Raw genomic sequence first — 20000 nt, forward strand, 5'->3', positions numbered from 1 at the left:
AGTGCTATAAGCGGATGATGAAAGAGGTATGCATTTGTTGATGAAATTGTTCGAAGAATATGTGAGAGAAAAGGGTTAACAATAAATGTAAACAAGGCCAAGATGATGTGTTTCAGAAATAAAAGTGGTAGATTAGATCAGCGATTCCCAAACTGCTACCCTGGGTAGGGTGGCTACCCGGCGGTAGGGGGATGCCAACCCGGGCCGGGTAGCTCGGTAGGCTCCAAGACAGACTCCCCGCTGTGAGCATGGGACTACTTTTGTTGACCTAGCATGAATGCCTTTCATTGTTCTGAGATTGAAACCTGTTACAATAACTGAAGTTATAAAGGTATGAAACAATTAAATTTAAATGAGCTGAATCCATTTCGTGATATCATTGTAGAAATATGGAAAAAAGTTCATGAAAATCGGTTAATATTTTCACTTTTGTTCAAGAAAATGCATTACTGGACCACTTTGCAGCGTAACAAAAGTGCAATAACTTTTGAAGTTATTAATCGATTTCTTTCTATCTTTTTCTAATGTTCTCGTCATAATCCAGAAAATCTAATGCTGCGTATTAAAATTCGTTAATGAATATTTTACTAAATTTTCCATTTTTCCTAATCGGCTCTAATTTTCTTATACTGGGAAGGTTGATCGCGACAAACCAGCACATTCCCGCATCACAGACTGTCAAGTGTTCCCCCTTGGGTTTAAGTATTATGAAAAAAATTTGAGGGTGGCGGCCCTACCGCTCCCCAGAAAGTGCGAAAAAAGTTTGGAAATCTCTGGATTAGAGTACGAATAGAAGATAAATAGCGTGGTTGTAGAGTTGGTTGATGAATTTTGCTACTTAGAATTTTGGTTCGAAACGAGAGGAGGAAGCTAGCTGCAGGTGAGAAAGAGATTGGAATGCGCGAGTAAAGTAATGGGACAAGTAAAAGAAGGTTCAAGAATGACTGGAAGATGCTAGTGTGGATGTTTGATGTATGAGTATGGTCAGTGTTAAGCTATGGTGTTGAAATCTGAGGATGAAAAGAACACAAGAGAATAAAAAGTTTGCATGAGAGATTTTTGAGATGGGTTTTGGGAGTGAGCGTGTGCCCGCAAGTTCATGGATAAAGGGAGGAGGGGTCACGTGGGACTTTCAAAATGGGAGGAGAGATATGAAATGAGGCGTGAATGTGGTATACATGATAAGAGTACAGAGTGGGAGGCAATAGAGGAAGAGATAAAGGCATATCAAGGTGAGGAAAGATGGGAAAAAAATCGCAGATTCAAGGTACAACAGCTGGTATAGAATGGTTAAGGGGCAGGGGGAACCAGAGTACCTGAAAGAGATTAAAAAGGAGAGCCAATGGAATAGACAGGTGAGATTCAGAATGGAAGCCCTGGCGAACCGAAGGAACCGAACGGATCCTCTACAAAGTACCCGTAAAGTCCCCATTGGGTCCCCATTCGGTTCCTTTTTAAAAAAACTCGAAAAAACAGCAAAATCAACTTTTAAATTGTTGACATTCGGATTGTACGTTAAAATTCCCTGTAGAAGGTCACGGAATAATTGCAATAGTTTTTTTTTGCAACGGTAAAAAGTTAAAAAAAAATATAAGACGTATAACGCCTTTTTGTAGAGGTTCCATTCGGTTCCTTCGGTCCGCCAGGGAGAGGGTATAAGAGCATGCAGGTATTGGATGAACGAAGAAGAGAATGTTTTTAGTGTATGTAGATATGAGCAGGAAACATGGTTGCATGTATTAGAGTGGTGTACAGGGGACTAATGGGGAGGGGAGGGTACCGAAGAGAGAATGAAATGGATTCTGAATGAAAATGGTCAGGGTGAGGAATGGAAGAAGAAGCTAGAATATCTGAGAGAGAGAGAGAGAGAGAGAGAGAGAGAGAGCTGGTTGCACAGGATAGTAGAAAAAACAACAAAAAATGACTCCGAAAGAAGGAGATTTACGAAGTAGTGTTGCGAACTTAGAGTCAAAATTTGAAATTGTTAATGTTAAGAGGAAATGGAAGCACAGGGCAAAGTCACAAGCGTTTAGAAATAAAAATAATAGTTTAAGACTGTATAAAACGAATAGTTCGTAAGATAGTATAAGGCTTGTTTGTAAGAATATTTGTAATGGTTATTTAAAAACTCTCAAACCCATAAAAGGGAGAGAGTATAAATAAATAAATAAAGAAGAATATAAAATAAGAAACTGTACGAATAAGCATATAAAAATATTAGTTTTTGTGAAATATCTTTATTTGTTATTATTTATAGATCTATTTAGATGCGACAAAAAAATTATAACAATATTTTCACCCGGGCTATATTTTACATACAAATAATCTTTCATGTCGTCGTGAGATCCACGACCAGCCATATCCACAGTGTTAGAAGCAAAAGACAGAAGTTATAAGAATAATTCAAAAGTGAAGGAACAGCCATTGGTTCAATGTTATATTTAAGAGACCAGAAAAAATAACCGATCACTGATGCAGATGACGACCAAATGAAAAAAATCCTTCAAAAACCGCATTTAATAGAAATTGTGTAGATGAAATTTATAATAAATCTAAGGTTTTGTTGAATATTTTATAGAGATATATTTAATCATACGGATAAGAACTAATCAAGATTTATTAATAACAATAATATAAATTTCCTTAGAATTTTTAATTTGATGTATAATTTTGTAACGTGAATGGAAGCAAACTGTTAGAACTACAAATTTTTACTTTTAGAACTACCCATTTAAATTTAAAACTTGCCGACTTGGGTGGAACGCCCTTTAGGGCATAACCTGCACCCGTATAAACTTGTTGGGTTCTTAAACCAAATCTTTTGGTAGATGGAGTAAATGATTGATTCAACAACAACAAAATGTATTAGGTCTATCAAACATTTGGTTAAGTTAACCATTTGTTATATTAAACCAAATTTTCACGCATATCCAAGAAAACAGTTCCTTTGGTACGAAATTTTTTTTTGAATCAATGAATAAGGAATGAAACATTTGACTTTTGACATTCATTATCATTATAAACTGTAATATACACTAACGGAGAAAATACAAAAATACCATACTTACCATTATTAAATACTGATACATGATAATAAATACTTAATACTTAATACTTAATAAATTCGTAGGGTCGGCCGTACGAATAGACAGTGCGTTGAAAATAAGTCACATTCAATAGTTATTATGAAATAGAATCTATATAAGATAACTTACGCGTTAAGGTTTAATCGGTATATGAATAGAAAAAATCCTCAAATACGTTGATTTTCTTTCACCTGAAAATGTTTTTAAATTACTATTCTAAATTATAGGACAATAGTAAAATCATTTTTAGTTCAATTTTATTATGATTCAAAACGAAGATAACGTTGATTTTTACTGGGAATAATAAAATATATATTGTTCGGGTGTTTGAGAGTTTAAAAAAAAAGAATAAGAACGACAACAATTGTTTTGTCAGTGCTTTTAGAGATAAATGTTTCCTCTAGGAAATGAAATACTTTGGTTCAAGTAATATTGTTACAATATTATACCAAATCGAATAAAAATTTCCAAAATAAAATCACGTTAGGTTTTACTCAGTTTCAATCTAAACATTCTTGCCTTTAAAGTTTCTTTTCAGGAAAAAATTTTTTTCTACCTTGAAAACTTATTTAAAAAAACATATTTCATAAAATGAACACTACGTATGATTTTTAATAAGGTTTTTTTTTATTTCATTCAATAAGGTTATTAAAGCATCTTCGCTTTGTACTAAGTAATTTATTCGCAGAATAATACTTTCTAATAAATGAAAAGTATTTTCTGTTTTTAAGTTTAATCAAAGAAATATGTAAATTGTAGAGCCCTTTAAAAAAATCGAAATTTATTAATATTTCTTGTTTAGTGATGCTATAAAGAAACTTTCGTTAAATAGAACATTTTAATTTCATCAGAAAATTTAATGGGAGTTTTTCGGCTTTTTATACAAAATTATTCTGGAATAGTCAAAATTGCAAAGAAGAAGTTTTCAAAGGGCTTGAAACTTTGTTTTCATACCATATAAACTCGAGCGCAAAACTGCTTGAAGAATCCTATTAACAACAAATTCTTCTCAATAAGTTCTTTAAAAAATTTAATTTGAACATTTTAAATAGGGGCTATTTAGTAAATAAGTAGGTTACTTTAATTCCAAGTCCAAAACATTGCGCAACTATTAAAAAAAAGAATTTGTAAAGGAAATTCGAGTGGACCAGCTTTTTGGTTGAACACGGTTAAAACTCATCGAAGATATAAAATAAATATTACCCATATCTTGAAAATTAATGTGGTTCATTTTCTCAAATATTGGCTAAAAACAACAAGAAAAATTCCAGTAATTGAATGAAAGGTTGGATCGAAGCATGGTTAAGGAATAAGTCGCAACTCGAGGTAAATACTTATATATCTGTGTATTTTATATTGTCGACAAAAAGTAACAATGTACGGTTACACCGTATAGTTTATCTACAACAATCTACAGTAGATTACAATGTTTTCCTGTGTTGGATGGGCGGTGGTTGTTGGGAGTGACGGGGAAAACTGGACGGGGAGGGATCATGGTCGATGCAGGTCTTCTTCATTCGTGCTCCTTTATACTTATGTATATGTATTTATTCTAATAATTTTACCGCTAAATGATAAATTATTATTCGATAGCTCTATAACCATACTTGGCATGGAACAATGCGTAAGTTGTTTTTTAAATAACTTATATACCCATCGCGCGACGCTCATATTACTTCTTTCGTCCGCTTCACCGTGGAATCTCGTTCAACAAGAATTAAAAATAAAACCCAAATAAAACTTGAAAAATGAAATTATCCTTCTTTCCTTCATCACTTTCATTTCCTACCTAAAAAGGACTAATTACAGAGTTTTAAATAATGCTCCTTCCAGTATTTAAAAACGATTTGAATTCCTCTAGAGAAAGGAGATAAAAAAAAGAATCACGAGAAAAGTACAAAAATGTTCTATTTATATTATCTGAAAATTGAACTTTCGTTATTTCTGTACTGAATTAATTCAATAAAGAACGGTATGAACACAAAAGTTGAATTTTTATGAAAAGGCATTTATCCCATTTCTCTGTGAGTGACTCAATGGATTCTATCACGGCTATAATTACTATCTATAATAAAGTTACTGATTACGATTATGATTCTTCTGTAGTCTCGACTTCACTTCTGGAAAATAATTAAGTCTGTATAATATAATAACGCGGCATATAAAACGCAGACACTTCGCGATTTCAGATTAAGGAAAGCGCGATGCGTCCTACTTTGTACAACATCCAATTAATTACACTTGATTCAACGTTGATGCGACGAGTAACGTGACAGTTTGAGGTTTACGGTGGAAATGTGAATGCGTGCATGTCAGTAAAACGTTAAATTAAATATTGAATCTACGAGGCAGTACTACTTTATAAAAACAGCCACTATCTCGAAGTGCTCGATCGGGCAAAGAAGACTGTACATATTTATAATTTATATAGCATACTATAATAATTATTAGTCCTTTAACAACAACCAGAATAAAGATTCTCAAGGATGCAGTAGAACGAAGATTTATCTACGCCTCCCAGTAATAAACTTCGCACTATGTATCGTTAACGCTCTTCCATTTATGAAAACCTTTAACATCATTGAAATATTTGAGGTTTTTGTAAGTAAAAGTCAGAATGAACAATATTTTTTCAGATAGATGTGAAGTGGTACAATAATATAAGATCAGCGCATCTTGATTAACGAATCACCATTTGAGAACTATTTTCGAGGTGATGGTGAATCTGTCACCAGGGTTTGATGTACATTGTACAATTGCACGTTCATACTAATATAAAACATGACTTTGAACATTTTTTTTTGAATATGAGTCCTGCCGCCCTAATTTCATCGACCAATGGATAATCACTAAACGTTATTTACCAATTCTATAATGCAGTATATAAGAGTATTTTAGATATGCAGGAATTTGAGGTTCTCCCGGAGCTCTGAGCTGGAAGAACCGCGCAATAGTAATCAGTGGTAATCTTCGTAAGAATACTGTGCATAACCAGACAAAAACCGAGAGCCGCATGGTTTATTTGGCTTCTAAATTATCATACACGGTTTCTCGACATTTTATCTTGCATTTATGCTTATGTAGCTTTGAATATCGATTTACGGAACTGGTAGCCCCAAGTAGCAATCCCAATTTGACTATTATGGGCGATCTCTAAAGAACAAGTCATTCACAAGTCTCCATTTTCAAAATCATAAGAGCTCGTTCATATTAGATTTTCAGCAACTCTTCAATGCTCTAACTTAATAGCAATTATTATGTATTATTACAATTTAAGAAAGACTGATTTAAAAATCCAATTTCTATTAAGATTTCCTTCTTGGGTAAATAGTATATTTTGTAGTATTGATTGCTACTTAGGACGTATTATTAGTACAAGAGCATTAAGTAGAGATTGTTTGAGAATAAGATGAAAGCGATTTAGTGTATCAGTTACAGTAATTTACAAAGTGGCATGGAATCGGTTAAAATTTCTTACCAGAGAACGCGGCAAGTCTAAAAGTAGCCCCACTAGCTACCGTGACGCTTGACAAAGCGCGAGTTTAGTACCTTGGAGTATTTTTATAAGCGTAATTCGCGTGTTTCGGTAACGGATTTTAAACAATACTTCTCATTGTGTCCTGAACAAGGTTAAATTAAGATGTATACCACCTGCAATATCAAACTCTTCCCTCTTCATTACATTTTCTCTTTTATAATAAATTTCATATTGGAGCATTGTTTTTTAATTGCCCTTACTTTTCTAGTCATGTCTTTTGATGTATTACAAGTTCAAAAAAAAACTCGTATTCAATAATGGTTCAATCACGATTTTATAAAATAAAAAATAAGTCATATCAAATATTTCTTGGGGATTAGAGCATTGCGCCACTTAATTTTACCCTAGCTTCAGCAATTTGTAGACATAAAGAGATTTGAGTTGGATTGATCACTATTTTTCTGCTTTTAACACAATACATAATCTTGTAACTTTTTTCTTCTCTCTTTTATCATAACTGACCGTAAATAATCAATTTAAACTTCTTGTTTTTCTGTCTCTTCGACACGGAGAAAATCGATGTTGAAAGCATTAAGCCATTTGCGTAAAGGTGAGGGCATACAGGCATTTGTCAAAAGTTTCAAATGCAGTAATTGAGTAAAACGACTTCTATTGATGAAAATAAAAAAATGTTGTTCTTTGGGACCAAGAATGGTACGCTGGACCCTTAGCTACGAGTTTCGATAAATATTTTTTCTTTTTTTACCACTGAAAAATGGTTTAGCTGCCCCAGGCAAACGTTTAGCTGGATTTTGTCTTCCAAAAAAATAATGTTGTCTCACCTGAATTTCTAGCTGTTTTAACTGAATTTTCCATCCAGAAATTATCTAGCTAATTTATCTAGATTCTTTCTATATAACAAATTTAGCTAAAAGAGCTAGAAATTTAGATGACACAACTTTATTTTTTTGGGAAAACAAAATCCAGCTCAGCGTTTAGCTGGGGCAGCTAAACCATTGTTTTCAGTAATTATTTGACTTCAGACCAATCAATTCTTTAACGCTCCGTTTCTTGTTCCAATTTCCCTCAAGCAAACTCTCGTTTTACTTAAATTTGTGTATTATTTTAAAGGCAATAGAAAAGTTTAAAATCCAATATTCAATAGAGATGCAAAATAATTTCAAACAGTAACAAAATAATGCTTAACTTTCCCCAAATTCATCTACGTTCAAGGTTCAAGCAAATTTTGTGGAATCTTTCCCCAATGAATTTTCTACGTGGATAATGAATAACAAATGTAACTTTTGCCAAGAAAATGATAAAAAATTTAAGAATTTCCTGCGATCACTAAGTTTTCTAGCAAAGATTTAGTGCTAAAAATTAGTTAATTTATTGATTGTCAATTGAACGAAGTTTTTATGTGAAAAAATAGACAAATACTGTATTTTTTAATTGAGATAGTTTAAACATTTATGCATTGTTTTCAGGTCTCATAATATAATTACTAGGTGTTACTACTACAAAACTCGTAGTCCATTCCATAAAATAAACAAATTTAAGTACAAGCAGCTATTGTAAATAATTATTTATATTTTTTACAAAACAACAAGTCGTTCTTAGATCTTCAGATCCAACTTAAAAATTATTCTTGTTTGTAAATTGCAGAACTTAATTGACCAAACATTGCTAAATTCCATGAAACGATTTTTATCACTTATTTCTTCCTTTGCCATAAGAAAGAAGATTTAATTTCCATCTTAAATGAAATTTTATAAATCTTAAAATATTTACAGACCGATGAAACTTATGAAATCTTAATAAAAACTGTTTATTTTGAAATTGCTATGTAAAAATAAATGTTACGCACGCGACTCGCAAAAAAGGTTAAATAAATATTTCGCTTTATTATTTGTCTATAAAAATGTAAGAATAAAAAATCTATATAACTGAATGAAAGGGTGTAAAACCCCTCTTTGAAGTAACTAATAAAAAATTCAATTCACGTGTGTAAAGTATAAAGTTATGATTTTTTGTATTATCGAAAAGGGAAACAAATTCTAAAAATTGTCAGGCAATCAAAAGACAACACTTAAAATGTTCAGACATTTGAGAAATAAATGTCCCATATAAAGCATTAAACAATTTATCATGTTATTTACGATCAGTATCTCCATATATTTTTGTTATGGATTTAACTTTGCTATGTCATGAGTATGTATTGAATATGTATAATATGTATTCAATATTATTATTATAGTTAAGTATTGAAGAGTAAGAAAACTTTTAATGATATAATCTTTGAATCCAAAGCTAAATCGAGAAGATTTCTCGCAGGAGCTACAATTGAAAAATCCCCTCGCACTCTAGAGTGAGAGATTTTCTAAAAAAAGATCACTTCCGTAATTTTCATTGTTGTGTCGACATAATGACACTCCTAATTGTGCGTCTTATTTATTTATTTATTTAGGTATTCTACTTTTAAAACCCTCGACATTTTCTCGATTTAGTTCAGAATTGCTATAAGTTATGGTGATATTTTGTGTAGTGCTTTTCTGGAATTTATTTTTTCACGAAATCTCAGATACTCGTAGAGAATTTGAAAGAGTGTTTGATTATTATTGGTGGTACAGCCTCATGGAGTTGAACTTTCATTTAGTTCGATTAGACGCTGTCTGAAGGTTTTAAGTTACATTAAAGTTGATAATAGAAATGGCATGCGTCGTACATAAGAATCCAGATTCAAGAGGTCATAAAAATGTCTTACTAATATTTACATTATTGGTCTAACTTTTAATCCCTGTCTGTCTAACGCAATGTCTTCATCTACTTGCAACCGCATATGTGTACATATTTTTTTCAATATAATCGATTTCCTCACGCACTTCAGTATATACAGTCGATCATCGTGTCGTACGTTTCTAAATTTAAGTTTAGACAGGAGATTGATGCGAGTGATCGTTACAGGTCTGCGATTTTATTTCTAAAGTATTAAAAATGCAGAACAGAAAGCTAAAAGAAAAAAGAAAAATATTTTTTTTAGAAAACGTAACTTAATATTGGAAGATACTAGGATTAATGCTTAAGTTCTGATCGTTGAAGATGTTCAGTAGTTCAAGTCGTTTTTGGTCAGACACTCATGCCATGGAAGATTCCAAGTTTACGCCCAAGAGTTGATTTCCTAGCAAGGGTAATTTACCATCTTTGTAATGATTTTTTCATTCTATTTTCCTACATAAGAAACAATTTTTATCAAATATGTTTTCAAGAATCTAAGTGAACCCATTTACTCCCAGAACACCACAGAGTGCTGATCATGCTTCTGAAATAATGACGACGACGACGACGATGACGACGATAATTATAATCATATATAATCATTTAACATCTATCTACCTAAATTTATGAATTATATTTCTAATAATACCATTGATAATCTTATATATTTTCAAACGTTTCTTCTCTACCTGATATGTGCGTTTGCGCCTCGTCGTCGTTGCCGGAAAACTTTTGGACTCGCTATATATCCGATCTGTCGGCAAGACCATCTTTTTAACTTTCATATTCTAGATGCCAAAATGAGTCTCTAGCAATGAAGGAAAAAAAATTTTGAAATTACATGACTCGACCGAACGGAAGACTCGCATGAAATGTTCAAGAACGATTTTCTCACGTCTTCATATTTTCTGTCATCTCTTTTATAAATAGACTAGATTGTTAGGAAAACCAATAGCTTATGTGAAATTTATGCATTATATTTGTTATGTATCATTTATAGTTTTTAATTTATCATTTATAACATCCGTGATCGTATTAATTTTTTTCAACAATGTAGTAACCGCCATCAATAAAGTTTCTTCTTTCAATATATCTTAAGTCGCACGATAACGCAATATGTGGTTGAACATCTATAAAAGTGACAATTTAAGGTCTTGTCGCGTGGAAACACTGGTAACAAATTTCGTTCATCTACGCCGCACCGTAAACTAGCAAAATCATATATTTATATATATTTATTTATATATAATTAGTTTTTTAAATCTTTGAAATATATAAAACACTTTTTGGGCCACTAATTATATTATAGTACATTAACAACCTAACGATGTAGACGTATATTTTTATACCTACTTATCTCAAAATTCGACAATTGAAATGCCACAAGTTCTCTCTCGCTTTCTTGTAATACTTATCTAAAATATAAAGTACAAATTACTCGGAGACTGTACCCGCATTTCAAATTTTCGTTTCATTTATTCTTCGATTTTTTGAGACCGATTTGAAACGCCTAAAACTCGAACTTAATTGGTAATCAAATTCTTCATTATAAAAGTAATTATAGGCAGACTTTATATTAAACCATACAAGGTGAATTACTTTAAATCATAGAATCGGTTAGTTATTTTGTACAAATGTCTCATGGAAAATAAAGAATCTAGATCAAAATCAATAATTATTTTTCACTCTGTTATTCATACATCCACAACTTATCAAAAACTATCACATTTAATTACCCACGGATTTTATGAAATTCTGGCCTGATTTCAGATAAATTTCTAGTTTTTGCTTTATTAAAAATGCTCAAATATCGAGTATAAATGCGAGCTCGAGAATTTGAAGCCCAAGATTTTGTTTCTCCATTCTATTTATTTAGTTCGAGTCCCGATTTCTACATGTTAATTGTGATCGATACTTCGGGATGATCGTATTGTGCATCTTTCACTACCTTTTATAGCTTACGTTCTACTCGCTATTCCGGTAATCTATTTGCGTTCTTTTAGATCCGACGAACAGCAAAAACCGAGATTCGACAACACATCAGTCACGTAGTAGTAACGTTTTCTTTTATTTTATCCCTAACGACTCTCCCTATTCGTATCTTGTTCTAGAAAAAAATCATTTCTTGTACGACTCAATTCTTCTCTTGCTTTTCTCTTTCTGAAGGCAGGCTTTGTCTGCTCTGATAAGGTTTGAAAAATGTTAGGATCAAAGTTTCTAGAAAGGCGTTGTGCAAAAACGACTTAAAAGTCGCAGTAGCAAAGTTTCGTTTTTTATTTCGACGTTGTATACAAGTGGAGGCTAAGTACTTTCTAAAAAAAGGTTCGGTTCGTTGATATAAATCCTCTAAATGGACAAATAAAAGACAAGGGAACAATTCCATTTACCATACAAACATCGACGAATCATAGAAAATAAAGTTGACGTTTTAAAGGGTTTGTTGTTAAATTGTTATTCAAATTTTATTGCAGTCGTGATTCAAAACTTTGCTCAATTTTTCCATTCATATTGTAAAAAAGTTGCACCGCCTAAGTCCAGAACATATTCCAAAGAGTCTCCCACCTTGCAAGTCAATTTGAATAATTACGATATCATCAGCAATAAAAATAAGTCTATTTCGATTAAACAATTTAGTACTATATTACAGGTATTAATTACGAACACGTAATTATCACAAATTACCTATATGAGAAATTCATAGAGGAAACCATACAGTCTGGGAGACTTTTGTGGATAAAGTTCTACATTATGAATCACTAAAGTGTGAGAGATGTCGTTGGTTCCGAAAGGGCAGATACAGATATCCTGAGAAACAATAGTTCTAAACAATATCTTCACAAAAAAATATCCTAAAGAAAAGGCCGTTAAAAAATTCAATTGGGTATTATTTATATAATGATCTCGAGGTTTATATGATAAACTATCTCTTAATCCGAGCCGCAGATATACAAAAATGGGACGATGTACATAATGTTTAAAATAGTTTCATTAAATTTCGTTTCCAATGAACTACGTAACCTCAGTACTAGTGTCGTTAAACGTGATTTCCCTTTAACTTGATATAATGTATCATTTTTATAATTATTTCACTGTGTTTTATGGTCTTTCTGCTATGTAAGTTGATTTTTTGCTTCTGCGGTGTTTATTAAAAAGCTAGGCCGCTGTTAGGCGTTTAACTACCGAGTACATAATATGAAGAACTCGAACTCGTATTCATATATACTTCATATATGAATAATATGTATAATACATATACTTCCTTCATGTATGTATGTATATATATAATAACATTTGTCTTTACTCTTCGCCTAATATAGTCGATATCACGTTATAACTATGTCGTATAATAATCTTTGCAATATTATTTAAAACATGCTTTTCAACATTTTATACAGTGCGAATCTCTCTCTCTCTCTTTCTCTTTCTCTCTCTCGCTCTCTCTTGTTCTTTCTCTCAACCAGCATAAAAATCTCGCCTCTTTCTCACTGTGTACATGTAACAACAATTATGGTAACATAACATTATCTAGCAGTAACGGCTTTTATTCAAGTCCAAGTGTCATAGCGTGACATCGAAAGGATTGAGGGAATCGCGCTGAGAAAGTGACTGCTCAGAGTAGATGACAATTATAGTTAGGATTTTGGATTAAAGAGTTAGTTTGTATATGCATATGTATTTATGTATGTTTATAACTATGTATGTGTATGTACGCATGTGTCTATCTAGTAGGTATGCAATGCATATTTTTCGCGCATCTCGACGCACGCACCTGCCCTTGGACGTCCTACTGATCTCACTTTTCCACCTTCACCACCTTCTGCACCAGTTCCTCTTCTTTTAAATCTATATAAAATTGCGAAAACTTACTCTCACTAAGTACCTGATCGAGCCAGCGATTCCAATTTATGTAACATTTACTTCTAAAGTCTCTCTACAACCTTCCGAGCACGGTTGGTTTGTGGTTACATACAGTGATCTGAAGTTTAAACAACGTTTTCAAATCCCAATGGGGTTTCACGACCTCGAGATTCTTGCACGCGAAAGTGACTTTTATCGTTGAGCGACGCTCAATCGATTGCTCTCTGATACTGCCTGATGCTTTGCTCCACGCAAAGAAGAAACTTCAGCCCTTGGAAATTATTTCTGAAGTAGGTACTCGAAAGTAATTTTATGATGAAAGGTCCTTTTTATGAATGCTCAACTTTTATTGAATCATCAAAAAGTATCTTTAACAATTTGTTATTAAACTTTTTTATTATTATGTGAGTAACTATCATTACTTTTTTTATCAAATTTGGAGAAAATGTGCTTCGCACTTTGGTTGGACGTAAATGAAGTCAATTACGCGAAAAATAGTTCTTAAATATTTAAATTCAATTATGCAAGGCTCCTATCAATTTTTCAAGAGCATGTAAAATTATCCATTTAATGATTAAAATATTTCAAATTTATTAAGGAAAGGTTTTTAAGTTACCATGATAAAGTTTTCCATAAGATTGGTAACGAAACGATTTTTAACACCCGGTGAAAAAAAATATTGTATGCAAAGGGGGAGAAGCAGGACCTTTTAGATGCGTGTATGATTTCAGTGTGAGTCGTAGGCTAGCGCGCACGAGCGGAAGACGAGTACTAAAAAAATACACGAGCCGTAAAAAGTCCCCACCCCATTGGTAGATACAATATTTATTTTTCTAACAAATGCTTGATTTCAGAAGTTTTTTGTAACACAGGCATGCTTTTTGCTCATATTGAATAATTTTCGAAAATTAATTTTTATTTTTATATGAATTTAGGAATTTTTGTACACTAATGGTGAACTTATAATTTTCATTATTCACCTTATAAGTCATTTTTTACGTCTTACGGACTGAAAAGTTAAACTCTATATAGCATTAATAAAGCATCTGAAAATTCAAAAATTTTAAAACATATTGATGAGAATTAAAAACTAAAAATGTATCATTTTTAAAGATTTTGATATTGATAATCTTCTTGATTGATTGATGGAGGTCTTTTTTCAAAATATGAAACATTTGTGATAAACCTTTTCATTTGATGGAATCCAAAATCATAAACCATTTAAATTGTTAAGCTTTCGAGCACCATGTTTTTCAAATTTGAAAGTAATAGAATTAAAAATAATGAAAACTTCAAAGCACACAAGTTTTAGATCTTTCAAATGTCAGAGTTTAAAATTTGAAGTGGTTCAAAAATGTTTGAGGATTGAAAATTGAAAGCGTCCGATTCGTAACCTTACAAATTCTAAAGTGCTTATATTTAGGAATATGGAAAGTTAATAATTTATTAATTTATAAGGTCAGGAAAAAAAAAGATTTACATTTTTATAGAAATATACAGTAAAAAATTTTAGATTTGCAAATGTTTTAACTTTCAATAAATTAGATCTAAAAAAAGACTTTAATAGAATTAAAATATTAAAGAATTATTACGGAATCCAAAATTGAAATCGTCGAAATTTTGCTGAATAGAAAATTGAAAGTATTCAACTCTCAAAGTCCTTTATTTTGTAGGGCTTCTAAGCTTAATATTTTCAATTTTTGTGTAAATTAAAATTGAAAGTGATCCAAAGTTGAATGCATTAAAATTATGATACTCTTAAATTTCAAAATATTAATTTATTACTGATAAAATTATTCATAGACTATAATTTCAAATTTTAAACTTGAAGCAATCCAAATAAAAAAGTTTTCGCGTTATGTATGACATTTTAAATTAAAAATATTAATACTTCAGAGGCATAAAGTTTGAAAGCTATTAAAATTAATGGTCAATTGAAAATGCAAATAATCTAAACATTAAAAAAAAGTTTAATGTCCTAAAGTGTTTACAGTGAATAAAATTTTATACATGCTTGAATCATACAAATTGAGATAATCTATTAGTAATAATCTTCAAATATTACATGCATTCAAGTTCTAAATATATTTAAATCAACTTTCATTTCTAAATAACATGTTCCCTGAGTTTTCCCCATTTTCTTGCTTTTGGGTTATTTTTTTTTATTTTTGCATAATACGTCTTTTGTATTTCACAAATGAAGAATCATCGCTTCCAATTTTCGATTTCTCACGATTTAAGCCTGGACATGGTACAATCAGGTAGCATCAAGCTTTCGATAAACGAATCATATCTTTAGTCTTGTCACACTTCAGAGCATCATCCTCGAGTAATAATTTCTGAGCTTGAAACCGAAACACGTTCAAAAGGGATACACGAGACTTTTCGTGAAATGAATTCTCAAATGTATCCTTTCACTTTTATGTATTGTGTATCCGGTTCTAATGATAATGTCAAGTAAAGATACGAATCCGAATTCAATATGACTATGATACGATCTCTAAACCTTCAGCTCATCTGTGAATATTAAAAGACTACATTTGATACACATCCGTTTCGATCGCAAACTCTAAGGACGAGCTTTCAGACAACTGGCAGTTGCATGCGTTATTTTTTTTTACTTTTCTGATGTACCTACAATAGGAGCGAGGTACAGATAACAGTGCGTAATTCCGATTGCTGAAAGATATCCGAATCTTTACCAACTCAGATGTAAAAGTTATTAAGAGTTAAAGGCCGAAGCTGCATGGAAAGTAGCGATGACTGCAGCCACTTCGCATCAAGAAGAAAACTGATAAAGATTATATATAAACTGATATGTCAAAATGCTTAATTAAATAGTCTATTGAAAATCTCTGTAGACTTTGAATTGTTCATTACTGCTGACTTGCAATGGAAACGACGAAATAGAATGTATAACATCAACTAACTATATTGTACAGTAGCAAAACTTTAACACTTCCCTAAAAAAGTCCATATCCTGGATACGTACTCGTCAGCAATTTTCAAACCTAGCCTACAAAAATTCCCAATTGCGATTCAAGATTAATTTATGTAATATCAGAGTTGAAGAAATTGTGGAATATAAAATCAACAAGTTAGAATTTCATTTAGAATGTATCGAGTCGTAAAATCTGATTCTAGAAGAGAGGGTTCCACCCTTTCTCATTAAAGAGATATCAAATTTAATTTGTAAAAGTGTATTCTGTTTTTATTCAGAGGGAGAGCCTTGAGAGGTTGTGCTCTCTAGTTTTCTTCAGATTGCGAATTAGTGCTTCTATCTTTTAATTACTGTTTCCCTCTCACTCGAATTTTCTTTTTCTCTCTCACACACTAGAACTACTGCGAAAATTCTCTCATACTCTCACTGCACTGTCTGCGTCTAGATATAATAGAACCGCTTCTTAAAGTCGAGTATTATTTCGCTCAGGTATTTCAAGGTTTATACATATGTACACTGTTTGAAGAACGTAGTTTAAGTAGGGAAACCAAACTAGGTCTTGTGCCAGGTTGTCACTGGAATCCTCCTAGGCGGGACACCTGACTACCTCGTACTCGAACATGAGTGAGACGGCGACGAAGACGAAGTAGAGGAGGAACATGGTGAAGCCGAGACCTTTGTTCATTCGCCACTTGAAGCAGGCGATGCTCATGATTACGAATAGAAGCATACAGAATAGGATGGCTATACTGCAGACCATTCCCACTGAGTTCACCTCCACAGGCTTCCCGTAGATTATGCCATAGAGGAGCCATGGAATCGGAAGCCTGTAAATTTATAAAGATATTTAGTCATTGTAAATAAATATAAATCACTCTGAATCATCTTCCATTATATATTTTTATCATCAAGTTTCTATATCGACGGGTCTAAATGAAAAGGTCGGGGAATCCAAGTGAAAAGGTGCCAACTCATGAAGACAAAATTAAAAGGTGCTAACGTACGTGCCGAACTTTCACACTTTTTCAGTTAGTTTCTCCAAGACGAAACTTTTATTTCGACTGGTCGACATGTGAAGGTGTAGAATTTATTATTTAAATAATTCCATTTTAAATTATTCAGAGAGGTTTAGCATTTTTTATCAAAAAGTTCTTTTTATCGATAAAAAAATGAAAGTAAATAAATAAATAAATAAAAATGGCACACGAAAAAATATTTATAAATCTATGGGTTCTATGAAAAAGGTTATCTTTTTGTCCCCGTTATGAATTAGGCTAACTTCATTTAGCTAAGTTTTCAGGAGGAATAAATAATGTATTATTTAACGAAACATTTCCAACGTATTCAAAACTCCAGCATTTTGTATCACAGTATATATTGTAATTTAAGCTCCTATAACTTTTAAAAGAAGAAATTTTAAAAGATTTTCATTTATTTTAACATTTCTATGTGTTTACTAAATTTCATACAAAATAAAGTTAGCCTAACTCTTAACGGTAACGAAAAGATAGCATATTCTTCGCAAAACCCACCGAAATGACCCGAGTAAAAATGCTGCTCCGATCTGAGTTCGACTTGAGCACGTCTCCAAGACATCGATGTCTGGCTGCGTCTTAAAATTGAGTCGAGACATAAGCCTTCGTCTTACTTTTATGGTCACGAGAGGTAAGACGGCGTTTACTTGTCTCAAGTCGAGCCTTTTCTTAAAATTGATAAATGAAGAAGTTGTAAATATTAAATTAGTTATTTTTAAATCAAAAATTCAGAATCTGTTGGTCTGAACGAGTATAACCATTAAAAAATTGTATTTAAAGTTAAAACTTGTAACTTTCTAGAAGAATCTCCTAAGCCGTTAGAAATACATAAAAGCAAACAACATTTTCGGTATCTTCGTCAAACAAGTATAATAAAAATAAAAAATTATAAATAGATAGGTTGAATACGTAAATTGTATAAAAATATACAAGATTCTTTGATCATTAGCAAATATTAGCTTTTATGACAGTCAGAATGACCATTTTTGTTAGGACAGGTAGGTATACACTCAAATTTATAAACCGCTCGTTTTGGAGTCATGCAAATTCGACCCAGAACATAAATATATGTCTTAAAGGCTAGAAACTTGTCAGCATGACGTAAATTGAAGTCTGGCTCTGTCTCAATACTGAGACATGCTGAAGTCGAACTTTTCGAATTCAGCATGTCTTGATTGGGGACAATTCAAGTCGAAACAAAGTCAAAGAATTTTTACTCGGGGATTCAACGATATTCAGCCTTGATCTGGTCATAAATATTGTTGAAAACGGACCAGTGCCATTGGTAAAATCTCTGAAATAGAGATCTACAGAAGAATTTATTTTGCCTATTATTATTTGTGTTTTTATTAAACCTTTACTCTGGTAAATCCTGTTATAAATCATAGCCACAGACAAAGTCAAGTGACTTGTGAGATTAGAATGTTATAAGTTAATTCAACTAATTTAATACGATGTTTGAAACCTCCTGCAATGATGTTGTAGGTATACAATTACGAGCGGCCACGAGCATTGGAGGTGACAACCGTCAACTCTGAGTGCTTTCTTAGAGCTACATACCATCCGCCTACAGCCATTGCCTCGGTGTCATTTTCGACCTCGTTCTCTAACCCCGCGGTCCCTAATTCCCCTCTGATTAAATGCACTGCTCTACATTTATCTAGTCCGAACTTCATGTGGATATCATTGGAAAACTGCTTTGTGGCATCGATCACTTACTGCAGTTGCATTTCAGGGCTATTGCTTGCCCTTGCTTCCTCCAGTTTCAACCACGCAGTGTCCAAATTGCATCTGTTCATTTTTCCCCAAACACCCGACCAGTAGTTAGTCATATCTTTTAATTGAGGGACTTCATTGTCTTGCTGGTTATTTGGTTTACTCTCAGTTCACGATAGAACCTTCTTTCATCTGCCTGAAAGTTTTGATATTGTTGCCTTCGTGTACTATTCTTGCTTGTACCGACGCAGTCTTGCAGTAAGAACATCAAGTCTCTGTCGTTGGGAGTCTATAATCTCATCCAATATTGCTGGTTTAAATGTCTCGATGTGCCGAGGGTGGATGATTTTAGTAACATGGTTTATTAGCTTTCTGGTTCTATTTCCTTTTTTATATTGAATTAATCAACCCAATTTGCACATTAGTTTTCTGACATCCATATCCAACCTGATCTTTCATGATGGATCTCGATCCCTTGCTGGGACAAAAACTGAATTTTTAGGCTTAGTTTTCCGCCCCAACGTTCTAACGGTTGCCACAGCTGCACAGTATACAAAAATTTGCACCTCTAACACTGTTACGGACGCTAAGGTTCTATTATATTTAAAAGTTTCAAAGTTTGTAAGTGTAACTCTGTCTGGCTGAGCAAGGACCTAAGCTAGGTACCATGTTCTAAAAATAGGAAAAGTCCCCGAATATGAAAGTGGGGGTAAGAAGGGACCTGGGGTGGCCTCGGTACAGGCGGAAGCAGTCAGTACAGTTCTTGACCTACGACAAGAAACACGCGCGGCCGTTTTTGACAAATTTATCTCACTGCTTTCTACTGTTAGCATCATTTAATAGCGTCGTTTTTATATTTTCTGTTTTTATCAGTGTTTTTATTTTTACGTTTTATTTTTACTATATACTTATTTTTTACCAAAGAACATTTATGAAAATACACCGGATAAATTCGACGATACTTTAACCGATGCCGACGCCAATGCGCTACTCGTCGACGCCAATGGGGAAAACGACGACGGAAATGCTAACAGTGTCAAAAGTGTAAGTGTACATGTGCGCGCGAGAAAGCCAGAACCTTCGACAAGCACAGCCCCAAATTTGAACCTAAC

General features: G+C 32.7%; 1 protein-coding gene across 5 annotated transcripts in view; it reads right to left on the reverse strand.

Moving 5' to 3' along the window:
* Nucleotides 1-15362: 15362 nt before the first annotated feature.
* Nucleotides 15363-20000, reverse strand: part of LOC117171303 (sodium/potassium/calcium exchanger Nckx30C) — a 207802-nt gene continuing 203164 nt past the window's right edge. For all 5 annotated transcript variants that reach the window (XM_033358472.1, XM_033358470.1, XM_033358469.1 and 2 more), the window contains one exon: nucleotides 15363-16965. In XM_033358472.1, coding sequence (XP_033214363.1) covers nucleotides 16725-16965 — 241 coding nt within the window. In that variant the 3' untranslated portion in view covers nucleotides 15363-16724. The remainder of the gene's footprint in view (nucleotides 16966-20000) is intronic.

Source organism: Belonocnema kinseyi, chromosome 4 (assembly GCF_010883055.1).
Source record: "Belonocnema kinseyi isolate 2016_QV_RU_SX_M_011 chromosome 4, B_treatae_v1, whole genome shotgun sequence".
NCBI classification, from domain to species: domain Eukaryota; kingdom Metazoa; phylum Arthropoda; class Insecta; order Hymenoptera; family Cynipidae; genus Belonocnema; species Belonocnema kinseyi.